At 33.7% G+C, this 22,323-nt stretch overlaps 2 protein-coding genes and 1 non-coding gene across 17 annotated transcripts in view; 1 reads left to right on the top strand and 2 right to left on the bottom strand.

Annotated features, from left to right (window-relative positions):
• The window catches only part of LOC117330520 (mRNA-decapping enzyme 1B-like), a 117,465-nt gene extending 110,339 nt beyond the window's left edge, over positions 1-7,126 (bottom strand). For both annotated transcript variants that reach the window (XR_004533357.1, XM_033888890.1), the window contains exon 1: positions 6,973-7,126. Coding sequence is in view for 1 of the 2 variants with exons in the window: in XM_033888890.1 (XP_033744781.1) it covers positions 6,973-7,092 (120 nt within the window). In the remaining variant the exon portion in view is untranslated. The remainder of the gene's footprint in view (positions 1-6,972) is intronic.
• Trnas-acu lies at positions 6,254-6,325 on the bottom strand. The gene has a single exon. It is a non-coding gene; the product is annotated as a tRNA-Ser (tRNA).
• A 169-nt stretch (positions 7,127-7,295) lies between the features above and the next one.
• The window catches only part of LOC117330515 (muscle calcium channel subunit alpha-1-like), a 120,696-nt gene continuing 105,668 nt past the window's right edge, over positions 7,296-22,323 (top strand). For 10 of the 14 annotated variants that reach the window (XM_033888874.1, XM_033888872.1, XM_033888873.1 and 7 more), the window contains exon 1: positions 7,296-7,598. In XM_033888874.1, coding sequence (XP_033744765.1) covers positions 7,580-7,598 — 19 coding nt within the window. In that variant the 5' untranslated portion in view covers positions 7,296-7,579. The remainder of the gene's footprint in view (positions 7,599-22,323) is intronic. The other 4 variants (XM_033888879.1, XM_033888885.1, XM_033888881.1 and 1 more) reach the window with 1 other exon arrangement.

Genomic DNA, 22,323 nt, shown 5'->3' on the forward strand with positions numbered 1-22,323 from the left:
CAACTTAGACCCAGACCTTATCTGTACACATACAGATACAGCAACTTAGACCCAGACCGTATCTGTACACATACAGATACAGCAACTTAGACCCAGACCTTATCTGTACACATACAGATACAGCAACTTAGACCCAGACCGTATCTGTACACATACAGATACAGCAACTTAGACCCAGACCGTATCTGTACACATACAGATACAGCAACTTAGACCCAGACCTTATCTGTACACATACAGATACAGCAACTTAGACCCAGACCTTATCTGTACACATACAGATACAGCAACTTAGACCCAGACCTTATCTGTACACATACAGATACAGCAACTTAGACCCAGACCTTATCTGTACACATACAGATACAGCAACTTAGACCCAGACCTTATCTGTATACATACAGATACAGCAACTTAGACCCAGACCGTATCTGTACACATACAGATACAGCAACTTAGACCCAGACCTTATCTGTACACATACAGATACAGCAACTTAGACCCAGACCGTATCTATACAGATACAGCAACTTAGGCCCAGCCCTTATCTGTACACATACAGATACCGCAACTTTGACCCAGACCAAATCTGTACACATACAGATACCGCAACTTAGGCCCAGACCAAATCTGTACACATTCATATACAGCAACTTAGGCCCAGCCCTTAACTGTACACATTCATATACAGCAACTTAGGCCCAGCCCTTAACTGTACACATTCATATACAGCAACTTTGGCCCAGCCCTTAACTGTACACATTCATATACAGCAACTTAGGCCCAGCCCTTAACTGTACACATTCATATACAGCAACTTCATATACAGATGTACAGCAACTTATAATTAGGCCCAGTCCTTAACTGTACAGATACAGCAACTTTGGCCCAAAGCTAATATCACAGACAGAAATAGAATGGAATGCTGAATTGCCAAATATATACATGTACCAGGAAATTTGGAACTGGTTAGAATGTTGATTGTTGAGAACCGATTAGTTTTGATGACAAGTGCCAATGTCTACTGAGATTAAGTTATATTGAAGGACTTTTAATATGGATATTCATGCTTTTTGTCTTCATTTATAAAACTGAAGAAAAAAATAGGGCAAAACTCCTCAAGAAACTCCTCAAGAAACAGCAGCAATCAAGGCTCACACCTAACAACATGGTGATCTGTACACGTAGCGATATGTGACACCTGAGCCTAAAGATGCCTGGCACTATTTTCAAATAAAGCTTGGTTTCTGATGGGTCATTAACATATACATTTTCAAATAAAGCTTGGCTTCTGATGAGTCATCAATATAAACATTTTCAAATAAAGTTTGGTTTCTGATCATGATGGGTCATTATATAAAATTAATATATATGATATATTGAGCAATTATTCAATGATTGCCTGATGATGGTAAAACTTAAACATCCTCTTTATAATTTGCTTTCTGTATAGATATTGAATACTGCTTTTAAAAGCAATACTGCATACATTTCAGCCCCACAAGTTTAAAGGGCAATAACTCACAAAAAATGTGATGTTGAACTAAAAACTCAAACTGGATCTGTAATGTGTTATTACAAAGCCACACGCCGAATCTCTGCTCATTATTTGTTGGCACATGATAAATAAACACCTTGAAAACAGACACGGTTCCTCGTTTTACCATCAGGGGACTAATAAATATATATAATTTGGAAATTAAGGTTTAATTTGAGCAACTTGGTATTCATTAAGAATTTCAGTAAACATCAATACCAGTAAGCACCTATATCCTTCAGACTCTGGTGCATTAAGTGGCTGTAATGAGAGTTTCATGTTCTTTTTGGGAGCTCTGCTGCTCTACAAGTTGATGTGTTTATGACCACTTATACATGTAAACATGTACTTACATCTTTTGCTTCGTTATCATCTTCCATTCATATTGATATTTTATTTATCATCACTCCAAAAACTCCTTTTATTATTTTTTTTATAACTATTATTATACCCCCATCTCTCCTGCCCCAGTAAGCATACTGATATTTATTGGGTGTGACTGATCAAATAAACAGTGAGAATGAATCATATGACAGCACCTAATTAATGTAAGAACAATACCTAATTAATGTAAGAAATTTCTTCATCTTTTCTTCAATAGTTCCCTAAAAATGTGACCAAATAAATTCAGTTTCTCAAAGTTTTATTGTGTTACTGTAAATCAAATATCGAACTACACATCTAAGTTTGTGTCTATAAAAACTTAACTCCAATCATGCAATTAAACCCATCCTAACATGATAAATTCTAAGACACCAACATATATCATATACAGGGCTAGGCTTAAAAGTATGATTTTAAACATATATCATCTATATATTGTGTAATTAGCTCGGGGACCAACACATTATTAATGACTCAAAGTAAAGAGTGGGCTTCTCGAACATCTGGTCATTTTGAGGCAGGGTATCCTTGTAGTAGTTGGTGACTACCTCACTGAACAACATACGGGATGCATGTTGCATGCCATCCAGTGCAATAAGGGTAAAGTGTTTTGCTCAAAGTCTAGACATAATCATGACAACATGCACAGACCTGTCCGTTTCTCAGCTTTTCGAGAAACACAAACCGACACTGGTAGGGAGCATCAAACCATGCACTTTGGATCTTCATCTGAGGTTACGCAACTGAACTATCCCAGCCCCCACAACAATGAAATAGCATTTGTACACACTGGACCTGTTTGTAGTTACCAGGCATGAGCTATATGCTGACTTTTATAACATATTAACTTTCCTTCACGCCAAGTTTCAAAATTATGTATATTGTATCCATAAATTTTCTTCATGTTTGTGCAAAGGAGGTAAGTTTTATATGATTGAAAGAAATTAATTCACGTACAACTGATAAAACCACAAACCACTGGTATACTCTTTTAGAAAATCAATTTACATTAAATAAAAGTATACATGGATATAGATATAGCTTGATGTTATATGCATTGTTATGAAAATTGAACTTTACCTGGTATGTATCAATCAAAACCTGGTATTATCTGTATATTGTACATATGTACCAGGGGATACACTAACTATCAATATCTCACTTCAGGTGTTAACAGTCCTCAAAGTGTTTATAATCAATAATCTTAAGCCTTGTGGTCTTATGCACTAACATATCCCAATTACTTTGTGAACGTACTTGTGTGATGTATCAAAAAAAAAAAAGATTAACACTGATGATAATAATTTGTTTATTATATTGACATACTGTATATGATCAATATTGTCAGATAATGAAAGGAATTGAATTTCATTATAGCTATGACCTATGGTAATTTTCTGACCTTAAATTAAACATGTTTTCATAGAAATTTCAGAAATTGTTTATGACATGTAAGCAGTCCTAGAGCTTCACCTCATCTTCCTTGTGACTAGGCACTTTGAAGTGTATGCATGTATCACTGCAATAGTTATTCTTTTAAAAAAGTTGACTATCGTTAAAATACAGATGCACTATGCTGGTGCATCACAGATTAAGTACTGAATAGCATATCTGTACATAACATAAGAGCCCTATAGGCCTATAACAAATGATCAAATTCAGAATTTTAAATGTTTATTCATGAAGTGTCCGATTTGTGAATAATCAGTTATTAATGATAAGAGGTGAAAAATTAATGATGTTAGTAATGTAGGCTGGCACTTGGCTATAAATGTAAAGTGTGTGAACTATTTCCTTTAGTTGTATATATCACTTATGGATGTCAGACTGTACATTGCAGAGCTGTTGATTATCACTTTGGCATTTTCCTTCTTTTCTTTTAAATTGAAATTGTCATATTGACTTGTCGTATTGAGAATTTTAGCAGATTTGGTGCCTGAAGAGAGCCAATGTGGCTAGCAGATGCACATATTGTTAAATACACAGTATCATAGGTAGCTGAGGGAACATACTTTGTCAGTTGTCAGGACACTTCGCAGGAATGTGCACTTCCTGCTCCCTCAAACTTCTACAACAGTATTTACATGATTAAAAATATAAATGTATTCTATGGAATTCAGCCATATTTGTGAACTGTGTTAAGACTTACCAGGTTTTATTTTGTTTTCGAAAATTAATAATGTGATGCAAAAAATGTGTTCCCATAGTAACATCTATACTCATCAGCATCTTTAATGATTTGATTTACTGTTACATAGAATACTAACAAAGTGTAAGGGACAATTATATTAATGAGACTAAATATTGCCAAAACTGGTGATTTTGTAATATTTTCCAAGAAAAAATTATGTCTTTTTTTTAAACATGTCATGTGTCCACTTCAAAGGAGTATTGGTATTTAGTCTGATACTAGTTTGGCTACAATTAATGTGAGATAATTGCAGTCGCATGTGTCGCTGTCTGCACATTTTACATAACATCACATGACCTGCATCCAGTTATTGAATTCAGTTTCATACCATCATCTTTTCTTTTTAAGTCTGAATACTGCCTCCAGATGTCAGATTTTCCCCTGATGATTACAGATGATCTCATATAGACCATTGCTTTCATCCTTCATCTTTAATTGTTTCTATAGTTACAGGATTTGAAAAAAAGCTATGTCTAAACTATGGGCTATTAAAATCAGATCATAAGGGAATTTATAAAATGTAACACTTAAAATGAATTTAGGAAGTACATCTCTATGTATTTATTTGTATGTAAGCCTTTACTATATATGTAGCAATACTTGTATTGACCAGAATTGACCATCATTAGTTTTTACTGATGTTTTTACTGCCAATTAACCGTTAAATACTGCCCTCCACTAATGTTTTATATATTTCCATTTTTCACTAAAATATTTATATATATTTTTTTTAAATGTATGCAGGGAAAACTGAAATAAGAACTTTTCTGAATGTAAAATTGCATTACCCAATGTAGAACAAAGATATCAATAAAGACCCTGGTATATTAACATACATCCTAGTCATAGCCTCTGCCACATAGCAGTCTTGATATCTGAATTATTGTATACAAACTTTAGTCATCCCAATTCTAAAAAAAACCTCTGTAGTACCTGGCAACTTTTTATTGAGAATATGTTACTGTGTGGTTCTTCAGAAACAGAAATCATAGCCTCTTTCAAATTTTCAGTTTTCTTTCTACTGCCCGAAATGGAAGAAAAACTAACTTCTAAATCTGATTGAAATCTGGATATATTTTGGCTACTATTTTGGCTCCTTTTTTTCTACACGATTTAGAGAGGTTAGGGCATGCGCAGTAATGAGTATTGGGTGGGTGACCCGTTACGGGTCAATTTTGATTCTGACCCTGGTTGGAAAATGTGTACCTCATACCATTTGTACTAGCTACAACTACTATCATTCTCCGAATTACAAATAAAATGTTTTAAAGCACACCATAGCCTAGACACATCTATTGACAGTTAAACAATGTTTTAGTGTTTTGTAAACAATATTTATCTGCTGTGTGAATAGTTACAATGTTGCATATACTGTTGGTACTTTTCATGACTGAGAAACATGTTTTTTTTTATATTCCATGACATTTCTTTTCTAACACTTGGAATTTCGCAATGTATGTACGATATTTCACACACACAAGAGGCACATCGAATGGCCACAAAAATTTAGGTAGGTCTGTGTTTCTGGTTATACACATAACAAACTATTAACCAAACAGCATGGCTTCGTTGATTGAAGCATGACTCTGTATCATTATAGTATAACATCTAGATATTACATCATACAATACGTAACATTCCATCGTCAATGATAAAGAACTATTTTAAAGGTTTATCAGTTTGTATAAATACATAGTAATCTAGTAATTATAAGCCCTAATTGGATAAACCAAAGTATATCATGTTGGGATAAATAACTCAAATTTCATTACCATAAGACTTCTTTTTCAAAATACATGTATACGTAGTACAAATGATAGTTGATAAACAACAGTACTTCATACATGAAGTTCCTCTGCTTGGCTTTACTGTTTTCAAAACATTAACATTATGCCAATGTAACAGGAGAGGAGAAAATGTAGCGGCCAGACCGGGGTTCGAACCCGGGACCTCCGAACACTAGCCGGATGCTCTACCAATTGAGCTACCTGGTCACCGATGATCGACCCAGTCCAGTCCCGCCACACACCTCCCTCCTTTTTTTCAAGTCTTCGGCCTCGAAGACACACGAGACCCTTATACCACCACCGTGGGTATTTTAGTTGGGCGCCAACTTTGTAACAGGAGAGGAGACAATGTAGCGGCCAGACCGGGGTTCGAACCCGGGACCTACGAACAGTAGCCGGATGCTCTACCAATTGAGCTACCTGGTCACCAATGATCGACCCAGTCCAGTCCCGCCACACCAAGGCTGCAGATTGGGGAATTTATAAGTTCCAAAAGCATTTGTATTTCCTCTTAACTGCATAATTCGTTCAAATATTTTTTATCTTAATTACTACTTATTTCATATTTTTTTGTTATAAATAAGTCTGTGGTCAAATGAATAAAGTAAGTAATGGTTTAAATAATGTTATTAAAAAATCCATTGTATATGTGTAATGTAGACACTGTGCTCTTTTCAGACAATGCCTTTTTTCATTTTATGATTTCAAAAATAGTGATGTCACTGTTTTACTGTACTCTACAATGCTGTTTCATGTAAAATCAGAAGAAAACAGAAGGAAAGAAGTCAACATTTATTCTTTAGAATTGAGGGAACTGGATATGAACAGGTGTAACATTAGAGTTTTCAATATGACACAGATTCTTTTCTTTACCTGCGAGATAGTTGCAATATGCTAAACGAGTATAGCTATAGAATGTAAGGCCAGTGACTACTGTACAGTACAGTGGCAAAGGCACACTGAACTAGCTTGTAGACAAACCACACAGCTGACAATATAAAGTGAAAACACGTCGAGTTATCACTTAAATTGAAGACTCGACAGTCTTATACACATGATAGACGGATACTTACCCATTCATTAGCTACAGCGCTGAATGAATAAAGGGCTACTTGCGATGCTGTATCGAGAATTTCTGTAATATACGGATCTCTCTGCTGCAGAGCAGCTAAATTCATCCTGCCTTCCGCCATATTCCAGAAATCAAATAGCTCCGCACTTAAGTGTATGCGGACTTAGAGAGGGAAATTTGTTGTTACCATAAAATACATAATCATGTACATAACTCTTCGTTATTTTAACAAGACCCAAATCAATACTCAGAATAGAGAAACATTCTCTTGTTTTTATATAGACCAATATTATATGAAGCGGGCTAAAAATAGAACAGGTGCACTGAAAACCGGTCAAGCGACACGGTTTCTTTCACGGTGAGCCGACGTCTATGTAATCGAGTCTTCTGTGCATCGTTTACACACGACGAGGATGAGAGCGGAGTGACCACCAAAGGAAATTAACGTTATTATTTGGATTCTAAAACCATTCTATAAAATGGGGGAAATCTGGAATTTACAAGCAAGATGCCCGGATGCAGCATCATGAGCAGCAAGCAAAAATGGACGAAATTTGTGTATTGTAGCGAGAAATTAATCGGACTTTCCCCTCCAAATTAAGCCAACAATGGCCTCTCAAGGCCCAGGTAAGCTATTTTCTTTGGAAGAAATTAAATCAGTCTTTTGGAGTGATGTTTATTTTTTCGTTTAAGGACAGTCGTCTGCTGCTGTTGACCGAGCAACAGTCCAGTGCCACGATAAGGAGAAAAATTAAATATGGCTTCGTCTATCGTTGTGAACCAAATTGTTGCTGAAGCAGAATTGTGATGATGATGCCGTGTTTCGAATATTTTCGTATTTACTGTTTTCCTCTTCATACATTGTGAAATAGTTCAAACCGTTTTGATCTCGTGTATTATGGATTAAATTAATATTGTAAAGGCCATCATTACACAGCTGATCACAATTTGTACTGTAACGGCAACTGTGTGATGAGAGACCGGTCTTATGATGCTACTGTATGTCTTGAATAACAAAGTTTCAGTTTATTGATATCTCGGCTGTTACAAAACCATGCCACATATTTTTCACCTACTATAACACATAACATAAAAAACCGTTATGTTATCAGTTCTTGAAACTATGTAGAATGCTGATGTGTATTGGAATTAACTGTTATCTCACCTGTTAGAATAATGAATAAGTGCATTTTAGAAGTATTTACTATCAGAAATTTTGTATTCTCCATCAAATCAGATTTGTGCATTAACTTAAAACAGATTTGTAGGACCAAGATTTAAAACCATTATCATTAATGCAGTACACACTACTAGACACATGCCATGGTTTATATTAATTGTAGATCTATGTTTTTACATACATTTAGGAATTGTAAATGGTAAAAAAATGAAATGAAATAAATTACTGCACATTACAAAATATGATATTGATTAAAAAGTAGTTGAAACTTATATATTTATTGAAAGAAAGAAATTTTTGGAATGACATTTTGAGATCAAAATTGGGAAAGTACTATTATTTTTCTGCCCAAAAGGGCTGGAAAGATACAGACTTATTTGAAAAAAATAATCATTTCTACTTATGAATTCAGGCAGTTATCATTTGAGTCTTATTATTGAATATAATTTATTTGAAAAGTTAAATAATGTGAATGTACATTATTGTGCTATGATTCCCCGTGGTTTTGTAAAAGGGCTGTTCTAGTCTCTTTGTGATTGAAATCATGATGACTTGTCAGTTTAGCCAGTAGGTAAATGCTTTGATGTGGCAGGTAGTGAAATGTACCTGAGGTTGAAATAACAAAGTTTGACGGCTCTCACCTGTGACCAGGCTCTCACCTGTGACCAGACCGGGTACAGTCCACATAAAGCTGGTACCTGGTATTTGGGTGGTGAGATTTGGGAGTCTCATAATTGTAAATTTTACAGAATGCATAGATGAATCCTGTAACTTCAGTTATCTGAAAGAATAGTAGATAATGATATACAGTATTGTTCTTTTAGTTAGCTTTCACTATGATGAATGATTACATAATGTTAACCTATATATTATTTATAACTTATGAGCTTCAGCCTGTATATTGTAGGCCTGTTTGGTAGCTATGGACTTGCAATTGGATCTAAACAAAATTTATAATTATTGATGTATTATAAAGCACCATCGATGTCCGATAGAGTTAAAATTTCAGTTACAAAGCTTTTATGTTTGAAAATAAAAAAATGATATGCACCAATTGCTTTATAATAGAGCTACTGTGTATATATACACATATATGTGTAGATAGGTATATGGGGGGATCACCTGTACAGAATTAGGCACAAAGCTATGCAGACAATTCTAGCTGTACAATGGGAACAAGAGATGGGTAGTCACGAATATTTGTGGTACAGCCTTGGTTCACACAGTGTCTGACACTAGGTAATGGGTAATGCATCTTGCTGTTATCAGTCCCTGCGTGCTCCCTGGTGCCAGGGAAGGGGTACCTTATGTAATTGAAGACAGACTGGGGTTCACGTTCCCACTTGTGCTACTGTACTGGGATCCTGTGCCATAAGATGACAATGCAGATATCAAATGTTTACAACAGCAGTTGATTCTGTGTACCAATCAATCTTATAAAAGACTTGAATATTTGTCAAATTATTAGAAACTTGTCTTGAAAATATTGGTACCATACTTCTTCTGAAGAAATAGGGATGCTGGATGAAAGTAAATAACAAGTCTGCATGTTTATTTAGGTATAATTTTCCTCAAACAATGCATTGACTATTGTATTTTTCCACTATTGGCAGACATTTCTGATTAGGTCTCTTGCGGAATATCATTCCAAGAGGCTGCGTTGGTTACTTATCAGCAGATGATACTGTTCTATGGCTGCTTGGTCTTTGTTTGATATTCTCAAGTATGATGAATACTGCAATTTCAGAAGTAGACCTTAGAAGCAAAATTAATTGAATAAAAAAATTAGGAAGGGAGGATGTTCATTTGTTCAGATCAGTTTTGTCAAATCAGAAACGCATTGAAACTAAAGTTGATTATAAATGTTCACCAATGAAATAGAAATCATGCTTGTTTATATATCTTTTTTGTGGAGATTGTACGCAAAAAGATCTGACATCACAGCAGATACATCTGCGGTATTTGGTCATTGATTTACGCTATTCACTAGCTGTAGTACGTGTCTGGAATATGAATATCATTGATTGTTGGTTACATATGTACATGTACCAGATTCATTTGGATAATTATGTCTTTTACCTTATTACATTACTGATGAATATTTGTTGGTTAACGGCAAGATTATTTGAAAGTGAATTAATTATTATCATTGTCCTGTCCATCAAACATATATATATTCTTTCCTTTGCACATGTCCTACTTAAAAGATATGTTAATGTTTAAATCTTGGTGTCTTCCTTCGATTATCAGTTGGCCATGGCCATGGACCATCAAAATTTAATTAACACATTTGTTTCAGGTCTTAGAATCAACCTGTATGTATATGGTTTATTGATAACAATATCTTTCATTATATATATAATACAATATTATTTGAACTAGGCCTTTATATCAAGCCAAGGTTCAGTAAAAATTTCAATGAAGAAAGATTAACACAATGTCAGGGAATCCACTCTTATTTCCTCATGACTGATATCAGTACTATTTTCTTACAAATGACTTTAACTAATAGACGTATATTATTTTAGTAGTGAACTTGTTATTAGTGAATTTTCATGATGTAATACTTACCATAACTAAATGGGATAAAGTGGTGTATTTGCATACTTAAGTTATGGAAATTGTACTTTTTATCAATATATGCATGGCAGTTTTAATTAAACTCATCAAACATCCTGTATATATTTGATATATAGGCTCTTTAATGAGTTTTCATCTCATATGAGATTTTATTTTCTTCCAAACAGATTTCATCAAATCTCATAAGAAATGAAAACAAATTTAAGATACTTTTTATCACATAACTCAGTAATTTTATAACCCTACATTTTGATAGGTTTTTAAGTCAGAATGTGGAGACAGCCTTTTGTTTTGTTTTGCATTATTCATAATTCATGAGGCCATGTCATATAGTTAGGTGACAATGGATTTAGGATGCAGCCAATAAAGAACGCTTCAGGGCATATTATACTAGTGACATGCCAAAATATATCACAGCTAAATTCGGTCGACTATGTGATAAAATGTAAAGTTATATTCAGTTTGTCTAAGTATTAGGTTTAATCATGATGTCACTAAAACAAACAGTGAATTAAATATAGAACTGGTAATCAAATATCTTTTTAAGTGACCAATTGCAATACAGCACAGCTTCCATTTAAAGAAAAAACATCATTGTTGTTGGGTAGGGTATAGCCTTGTCCATTAGAGTTGTTGATATTTCAGAAAGTTGTCATTCAAATCCACCTATCTACACTATAGCTAGCTGTCACAATGCATGTGGCCAATTAACACATCTCACATCAATTTGTAAATTTGACATTTTCATTTATTACTGTTTCTTCTCCTGAGTGTGACAAGCAATCTAGTTTATTACCTATTATTCATACTGTACATGCTTTTCACTAAACGTGTCTTCTTGTGGTGTGATTATAGGTACAGTATACAAAACACAGTGGGTAACCCCAGTAGGTGTTTCTTTTGACCAATTGTAAGTATAAGTTCATTGTGGGATACCAGACAATGTCATAGTGTTTAGCAGGAGATTTTCTATGAAATTTATTTTGACATCATTCATAAATAAGGGCTTATTAGATATAGGCTTGTTGGATTCCAGCTTGGGGCTTTACCTGTAACATGGTGTAAGTAGTTCACTTTAGAATGTTTCTTCACAATTTAAATACAATAACCCTAACTTGCCTCAAGATTCTAATTATAAACCCAAATATTGAAAAAAGATCACAAACTTTTTTTTATATGTTCAAATTGTACTAGTTATCATTTTCTCAATATTATAGGTTGTAAGAAAACAATATTCATTTGCAGACCTGCAGTTTTAATGATTAAATACTACAACAACATTGTTAGTATATATAGCTTTAGGTTTTTGACCAAATAAAAGTTAGATTAAGAAAGTACTGATCAGTAGAGAAAGTTACAAGTGTAGTGGAATAAGACTACCATTAGAATTGCCACCAGTGGCCAGGCACATACTGTATGCATAGCTTGAATGGTTAGAGTATCCATCAATAGTTTGAAGGTCTCGGTTCGAGTAGCCATCAAGGGTTTGGAGGTTTCAGTTCAAGTCATAGTCTGGTCATTGCATTTGGTAATAACCAACTAAATAAACCTATTAAAGGAGCATGGCATTGTTTGTGTTTTCGGATTTAAAGAATTTGATTAAGGAAGTAGAAATGAAGTAGAACCGGTGACTATACTGATGTTCTGTGACCAGGTATACGTAGTTCAAATGGTAAGAGCTGCTGTCTAGAGTTTGGAGGACCTGGGAGATGGTCCCAGTATAGTATATACTATTATATTACTAGTCTGGTCATAACATTCTTTCTTTCCTAATACACAAATTGTGTTATTTTGCTTTAATTGTGTTAATATGTTTTTGTAGCTTTCTATTTGCCTGAAAAAAATGAATCTATTTCATCTAGTGATCTGGATCTAGTCATCTGTTTGATCAGGGACAAAGCAAATCTATCTGTATTATTACATCCAAATCTGATAAATCTGTTTGACCATAGGATTAAATACTGGCACATGTTTCTCACACTACCTGTTCTACCTGTGTAGTTTACCAAGACTCAGCTGTTACCGATTGTCATAGCCAGCTTTATGTATATAATACAGAAGTCACTTCACTGTCAGCATTATTGATTATTGATGGAATAGTAATTTACTGATGTAAACATCGATAACGAACATCCATATTGATTGCATTGTGTGCCTCGTGTTAGTGCTGTCCACAATCCTATTGGATGAGACCGTTGATCCAATAAAAACAGTCTGTATGTTAAGTTGTTCCTCCAGATATCTTGACCTAAGTTTGTAGAGCATTAATACTATTAACTTGTCAATAATTATATTAGTATAGGGCCAAATTAAAAAAAATGTATGTTAAGGTCATCCTAGCTAGCTACCTACCATGTACCATGCTTATCATTGATCATCATGACCTTGGACATTTTTGAACAGCATTAATAGTAAGGCCAAATTAAAAAAAAAATGTAAGGTCTTCCTAGCTACCTACATTTACCATACCTATCACTGGTGACTCTGGAGATTTTATACTATTCCACACCTGTTGGCGGATTTCTCTTTAGCTGTTTATTAGGGGTTTGTTGCAATCCCTATAACAAGATCAAAGACAAGATCACCTTTACTATTAATGAAAAATCTTTGTCGTTCTAACAGCATCACTGTTTAATGCATTTAAATCAAACTTTTTAACTATATCTGTCACGTATGAGAATAGCTCAAACTATTTCGTGTTGCAGGGTGCCAAGGACAAGGTCTCCTTTATTTCACTATTTATAGAAAATCTTTGTCAACTCTCTTAGCCAAAGCTTCTCAGTTTGATCTCTAGGAAAGGCATTGTAGAAAAGAAGACCTCTGTATATGTTACATTCGGTTTACATTATGACCTACGACCTGTCCATATATATATATTCTTTGCTCAAAAAATTATTGTATTAGTCAGTAAGATTGATATATAAACATCATATATCATGATTTGGTTGTTTTCCAATGAAAATTTTGTTACCTTGCTCTCAAAAGTTTCGCTGACATTTGGCCGCTTGGCATAGAACATCAAAATGCTTATCACATGACAATCACCTGACAATAACAACAATCACATGACTCGTTAGTTATGCATAGTCAGTAGCTTCTTATTTTTTTTCAGTATAATATAAATTCTGATGGTTTTACTTAATCTGTATAGGTGGGATGACAAACCCAGGGCCTTCTTGTGATAAATTCAGATAATTACTGTTTCCTAATTATAACTTGTCCATGTGTCAAATAGCTATAGGACACTAATAATTTACCTGGGTTACAGCTAACAAAATAATTCAGGACAGAAAAAAATATTATAACAAGCAGCAGAATTTCATGTTGGATCTTATCCAAATAAACAATAGTTGTTTACTTAACCTTTATAGAGAAAATTTTGTATATTATGATGAAAATACAGTAAGTAGTGCCAGAACGGGTAACTGGATATCCAGTTTACAGTTTGGCTGGTACCTTCTCACTTTTTTTTATCCATGGTTATATAGCATTTAAACCATTTTATAACTGCTGTCAGTGTCCTGTATGGCAAAAAACCCTCTTCCCTCTTCAGATCTCTATATTCATGCAGGTCTCATCTAGATGACTATAGGTAGTCAAAGAGCATATTATGAATTACTTCAACAATGTTAATCTTTTCAGAATCTGAGTTTTCCTCTATTGAAATCTAGGGCCGTTTTCATTTTTGCGGTCCAAATGGTTGGGCAAGTTGGATCGTTTTTGTTCATTTATGAAATAAAGACAGACCTGGCAATTTTATGTTGTTTTCAGACGAGCCTTGAAAAAGACTTCCAAGGCCTGTATTAACATTTGTAGGCCTGTCAAGATATATGTTATGAAATAAAACCATTCTTGGTACTAGTATTAAAAGCATCTGTTCATAAAGCTTTGTCACGTTATGAAGAAAGAATTTTTGAATTTCAAACTTCATGATCATGCTGTAAAATACATTTTGAATGTAAAATTCCTTAACTGTAATTTGCTGTTGTTGCTTCTTGCTAAATAATTAAGTTGTGCAATCAACCAGTTATTTCAACAGGAAGTTCTTAGAGTCTCACAACCTTAGACATAACCAATTGCAATCTGTGGATAGAAATGAGTCTTTGTGCTCTTGATACTAGTTAATCTCAAGCTGTATCCTTCTATACATTTCCGTTCTTAAGTAGAATTCTCATGAAATGTATATTTTGTGAAAGTGAATGAATGTACAATTGGATTCCTGGATCACATGGTCGATCTAATCTCCAGTCACTGTTGGCAGCTGATTACACTACTGCTGCCTCTGTATACTGCTGACCAGGGTATAGTGATGCAGCTGACCATAGGGTTAGATCAGACATTGTTGGTTAGGGGCAATTGATAGTGTTTTATTTGATTTCAATCTTATCTCCCCAGATTAGGTTCATTTGGGGTATCAGAGAAAACAGGCTGATCTTTACACTTTGAGTCTTCATGATGCCTGTAGTTAAAAAGAAAAAGATTTTGTCTGAAACTATTTTTGATGAGTTTTAATATCCTGTGAAAATGGAACTATTACTGTATGTAAAATCCTGTTGTCTAATATAAGAGAAGTTAATAAAATGTTATATTATTAATATTATAGACCATTTGGTATTCATTTCATAAAGTTTATGAGATTTTCAGTTCAATGCATTAAATATAAACCTTTTTTGAACAATTTTAGCAAGTACGTATACCTTACAACCAGAAGAAAAGAAACCAGAGAATACACATCAACATAGATTTAAACTTGAAATTGGTGAAATGATCATGAGGACAAAATGAAAAGAAACATTTTCAGTGATCTTTTAGAAAGTAAGACCAGGTGTTCAGGAAGAGTAAGAGTCTTATTCACCTTGTAAAAAAAAAGTCAAGATTGATTGAAGCTTATAACAAACCATGAAAAATGACTGAACCATGTTTGTCTGGTTACTTTTCCATCTTTCATATTGGACCTCTTTCATATTTCCAACCATCATCTTTCTTAGCTGTTGTTTTGTTTACTCTTGTGTAATCTCCAATTTATTTATTCAGATATGTGTCCCTCCCTTCCACCATCAACCATGTGCACTTCAAGGATGGAGACATGTAGGTTTAGTAATGGCCGTCAACTTAACTCTTAACTACAGATTTTTATGGTAGAAATTGTCAAAAAAAAAAAAAAAAAAAAAATCTAATTATACTGTTAAAAACGTATTACATGTACCTCACTTTAACAAATATTTCCCAAAAGTAAAGTGTTTGGATATAGCCATTTGATGAAAATCTTCAATACTGTATTTTAAAGAAGGTTGTGAGATTTGAAACAATTATTCCGAAATATGGTAATCAAATTGAACACATAATAAAAATAACATGATGATATATATATACAAGGAAATATACAAAATAAGAATTATTTCTTGATGTAAAAGTATGCTAGACTGTGAAACTTATAATCATGTTGTTATCTTTTCAACATTGCATTTAGAATATGACAAATTTTGAAGGGTAAAGCAAATATTTGAATATTTCAATAAATCAAATAGACATCCTTTGTATGGAATGTCTAGACATGTATATTTTACATGTCCGTAGCACAACAGGCAGTTGATAATCAATAAGTATGCAGTTTACTAAAAGTCATTTCCAGTGGTGATAAAGACAGAGAGCATTTTGTATAACTAAGTTGTTGTCTAACGATCATCAAAACGAGGTCTGTTATTTAAAAAAGATTTGAGAAAATACAAGAATATCTGTACAATTTTCATAGCAGGCATCAAACACCAGTGTTTGATAGAGAAATAAAAGGCTTCTTATGTAAATGGCTAAAAACTGGAAGTGCAAACTGCAGTGATCAGTAGTAAAGGCCTGATGTCTTAAGAATTGTAGAGAACCTGTAAAAAGCCATTGCTTTACAAAAGCAGAAAAATCAATAATCCACTTTCAAGGATTTTAACTTTAAAACACATACAAGAGAAAAATTAAGATAAATGTTTTGTGTTTGTTTTTTAAATTTTTTTGGTTTAAATATATTAACTTTTGGATTAATCTACTGTATGAATGGATGATTTTATATGATGACCTCATGTATAACCTTAAATATAGTTACTCTGCCCTGGAGGTAGAGCCATTTTCTGAAGGCAAACTGAGAAAAAGTGGATAAACAACATCGTGTCACCTAGGTTAGCATCTGATAATAGTTTTAATTCATTACCAATGTCTTTACATAGTAAATCCATATGTTTTCGTTGCACAGAAAAATGAAATAAATTCAAAAAGAGCTGCCTGCATTTGTCTGTATTTATATAGCTTTAAATTTATTCTCTGTGTTTTGTTGATAAAAAACTTGAATTTTATCCATGATCATTCGATCATTACATATTTGATATTTTTAATATTGTTTTAATACTAAGTCTGTCAAAAGTCTCTTTCAGAAATGTCCAGAAATCAGCCAAAATAAACCGCATATTGTCATCTTAGTTACAAACTGCATATCATTAAATCTGGTTAGACCGCCAATTAAATTTAACAGGAAATTAATGTTGTCAATGGAAACGTGTGTTTTGTCATGCAGAGGGAATCATTTCATTCAGATTACACTGGAAAGAATTTCCAAAGTGGATAACTATTATAGAATATTCTTACAAGCATGATAACATTCATTGTAGCAACATTTATAAATACATTTATGATATTGTAAGGTGAATTTTATTGAAAAATGGTGTTGACAGTTTGATAGATGCTGATTTTATGGAGATGGTTTTGTTCCAATTTATTATTCCTGACAGCTGATGATAATTAGTTCTATCCTCCTTGACCTAGGTCTGGCCAGACCTACTATACCATACAACAATATGTTGACCATTAATTGTCTTGTTTACATCTGATCACCTAAAAACCTTCGTTGTGATAAAAATTAATATGCTACATACGGGATGACATGTTCACTTGATATTCTATTATTGTGAACAAATCTACAGCTTTTAGAATGAATATACTGCCGTGTGGAACAACATTCCGTATACACTAACAAATACTGTTGGGTGGAATAACATTCCGTATACACCCAACAAATACTGTTGGGTGGAACAACATATTGTATACACCAACAAATACTGTTGGGTGGAACAACATTCCGTATACACCAACAAATACTGTTGGGTGGAACAACATTCCGTATACACCAACAAATACTGTTGGGTGGAACAACATTCTGTATACACCAACAAATACTGTTGGGTGGAACAACATTCTGTATACACCAACAAATACTGTTGGGTGGAACAACATATTGTATACACCAAAAAATACTCGCGGATGGAACAATATATATGCTGTCCAATGTCAAAAACAAATGAAATATTGTACCAAGTGATGAATACAAATATTGTGAAATGCCAAAAATAATTAAACAAAATGCTGTTAGGGAAAAAAACTACATATGATTATAAAGCCTACAACGTTAAAAAAGAAATGGATTAAAAAATGTAGGTGGAGATCTCTGGACAAAAATCAAATACTGAAATAAACAAAGGGCAATGACTTTGGCAAAAATAGTTGAATAAAAAATGCTGTTTGGGGAAACAACTGGCAAAAATAGTTGAATAAAAAATGCTGTTTGGGGAAACAACTTTATATGGTACCAGTACCGGTGATGATAAAGTATGTTAAGTTTCGAAGATATTGGTTTGAAAAATGTTGAAGATCTCAGGACAAATGAAAGTTTATGCCAAAAGGAAAACACCATACCAAAATTCATAATCCTGTCTTTTGATGAACACATAATAAGGATGCATTGCACACTAAAACATATATAGATCCTAGCTAGATACTAGCCTATAGCTATGACAGTTTATTTCTTTATTTAGGTCTGTGAATTAGTGATTCAATAAAGTTCAAAAGGCAATAATACCAATACATTTTTTAGATATTCATATTTATTTTCTTTGTTTGTATTTATGATTTATAATGACTGTATGTTGTGTAGCAATCAGGGATATGCTTTTATACCAAGTTTTAATTCGGGTTCAAAATTGCTTTGACATGGTTCCTGTTTCAGTAATTTTGTGGCCTTGATGGCATTGACTTACATATATGCATCAGTTACATGTACAATCACATACTGACTTGTACAATATTGTGTATCTGATAGAGAGCACTATGTCCTTTGAAAAGCACTTACCATCCACCCATGACATGTATATAAATATTTCATATTAACTGTCATGAGATAGTCTACTACATTCTGTAGTGAAACATATATGTGACTATTAATATTGTGATAGTACAAAGTGTGACAAAGAATGAAAACATGCTGAAACCTTGTTTGGGATGTAGCTGTGTATTGATTGCATCTGCTGTATTGGTACCAACACAATCTATCATTTGGGCTTCTTACATTTTTTGCAAGTTTTTGAAGTTAAATTTTGGGTGGGAGACATCTTGGTGTTTACACTAAGGCAGGTTGATGATCCATTTAGCAAACTAAATGTTGAAGCTTTTCTAACTGTAGGTAAATACTGTGTCACCTGTATTATGGAGATAAAAAATGTATTGCATGATGTGAAAATATATAGAATATAGAAATTAGGGTGAGCAAGGCCATTTTGTATCAAATATCATGCTTTGTAAAGGTAGGAATTTGAAGTAATGGGAAAGGTTGCACGCTGAATTATCAAGCAGTAATGGAAGATTTTTATCTGTTTTTAGATTTAATGATTTTTTTTACAAGTTATCTGGATTTCATTCCACAACAATAACTGCACTGTGTACAACATTTGTTCCTGTCCATCAAAATAATGTATACAGTATAACATGGAAGCATATTTCACAAGTGAATGAGCATGATGTTCAGACAATGTCATGGTAGCAGTGTCTTTACAATCTTTTAAAATGGAGAAAAAGAGGGGTAGGTTGATCCTTGAGTTTAAAGCTAGGACGGTGTATATCTTCTGAATATAGCATTGATTCAGGGTCAGTACCATTGGCTTATATTATCCACTGATATACTTGCAGTCTTGATCTACCGTGTAGCTATAGATATGTTCTTTGGAGCAGTCAGGGGAATGATGCTGTTTCCATAGAAACATCACTATCTGTATAGGTGAAGCTGAACATTAACAGATCACTCACGGATATAACCACCAGTGTGCTGTTCATTTTTATGCTGTATTTTTTTCTTAGGTGTGATTTTTTTTTTTAAATGCCTTTGATATTGATAAAATGAATCATTGTTGTCAAGCTATGACAGATTGATGAAGTCATAATTGAGCTCCTATCCTTAATAATTCCACAGACTTAGATATATGAGCACCTAGATTGATTAAGTCATAATTGATCTCCTATCCTTAATAGTTACACAGACTTAGATTTGTGAACATATAATTATATATATAAGTCGGTAGATTGATAAAGTGATAATTGATCTCCTACACAGATATTTGAACATTTATGTCAATAATAATTCAAATCTCCAGCTGGAGATTTGCAGTTTCACAGATGACAGGCCTAAGAGTTTGTTTTCCTCCTGTGTATAAGTAGTAGGGATTTTACACAAGTTTCTATTTCAAATGAGATTAATAAATCTGACAGGCAAGCTATAATGAAATGACATGGAATCAAATGTGTAAGAATCTGTATGTCGCATCACATAACTAAGACCTCTTTCTTTTACAAATATTCTTCAGAACATTTCTTCAGCTGACATTTCAAATCTAAAAAATGTGATTGTAACGAAGTTGTTGTGTTCATCTCTCTATTGTGATTTCGCAATATATTGTATGCCACCATGAAGTTGTGATGTCATGATTAAAAATAATATGGCAACTTTAATTTACATCCAACCATAGCCCGAATAGGTATCAAGAAATGTGTATTCATGATACAACTGATGTGATGTGTGTGCTTTGATTGTGATAACAAGGTTGATAACAAGGTAAGCTTGTGATGTATTTTGAGATTTATATGTAGCATGAAAAATTAAATTGAAAAAACAGTAGACCAATGATTTGATCAAGTGCCATAAGGCTGCAGTAAGTGATGACTCACCAAAATTGACCAAACAGTAGTAGAAAACGACAGAAGATGGAATCATTGGCGCCTTTTCAAATAATGGCATTCAACTTTTTGATTGAAATTCTGGTAAATGGTAATAATTGCTTTAAATTCTGGCAAATGGCAATAATATATTTTTTTCACTATATGATAGTCAGATTTATTCTATTGCTTCAAGAGAGTACTGGGGTCCTGCAGAGAGCCTATATGATGAAGGGAGAGTTTGAGAAATGCCAGACATGATGTACTCTATTGCTTTTTAGCATTTAATAGCTTCTCAATAGTAATTACCTATCATAAACTGAACTGTTGGTTTGGAGTGATTCAGGTGCTGTAACATTGAGAAGTCTAGACGGTTTTGTTGTCCTCTCCTCAGCTGTAAAGGGACTTTATTGGTGTTGGATTAGGGTTGTATAACTTGTCGATATATAGATGGCTCAAGAGGGACACATCAGGGACTTAATATACTGTTTGTAAAGAGAGCAACTATTTTATACTAACATGTGTATGGACCATTGAGTGATTGACCAATTGCCAGCAATCTACAGCCTATATAATATATTTACTTCTTGGACCACACACACCTGCTAGGGTATTTTCCTTGTTAATATTCTGTTGTAATTTTCTTGGAATTTTTTTCTGGTAAATGATTGAACGAAACATTTTACAGATTCCATTAGACTTATTCAAAAAGTCAATCATCAGCGAGAACAAAAGACAGCAGAGTCATGTTTTTCAGAAATATGGTGGGAGTGTGTATCTCTCATCTTTTACACTCAAGAATTCTCCTAGTACGTCATCTATATAAATATAACTTGCAACACACCTTCCACAGTTTACAAAGTAGCAGACAAGTGGGATGAATGTGTACCTTGCAGCAAGCCGATCAGAACAGGATGGTGAGATTAAGTCAGAGCTCTAAATTCTCTGTGGGTTGTGCTTGGAATCAGTTTGGTTATTAATTACCTCATAACTTACAAATGTCATTAATGTTGTGGACGATGCTTACATATTAACCTGTTCACCCCAATGAACTGTAATTAAAGGTTCCTGATCAACAGGATGTATATGCCACTATTGTAATGTGGGGGTGAGCTGGAAAATTATGGTTGTAATGTTTGTAATACAATAACACTGATGGTGAGAAGTAAGTTTGGTGTGTAGAAATGCTGAGAGAGTCTAGTGAGAGGAGAGTGCCAAAGGTCTATATAGAAGAGTGTGATGTCAGTCAGCACTAGACTAGATTCATATAATAAGCATGGTTACCTTAGGTAATTAGGTAAATCCCAACATATTAATATATTTTTTGGAAATTTATGGAAAATATTAAAATGTGAAAGTTACTGATTTCAAGCTATGCATATATATCAAATAGTTGTTTTTTAATGCTGCCAAACACTATGCTGATAGAAGTAGGGGTGTAATTATTTTGATGAGATAATTTTCCAGAGTTAAGCTAATGAAGCTCAGACATGCAAATGATCATAGTTGTTATTACAGACCAACCAGAGGAATTGGTTGTTAAGGTAAATCCTTGTCGAAAGTCTGATACCTGAA

The sequence above is a fragment of the Pecten maximus genome, chromosome 7 (assembly GCF_902652985.1).
Source record: "Pecten maximus chromosome 7, xPecMax1.1, whole genome shotgun sequence".
In the NCBI taxonomy this organism is placed as follows: domain Eukaryota; kingdom Metazoa; phylum Mollusca; class Bivalvia; order Pectinida; family Pectinidae; genus Pecten; species Pecten maximus.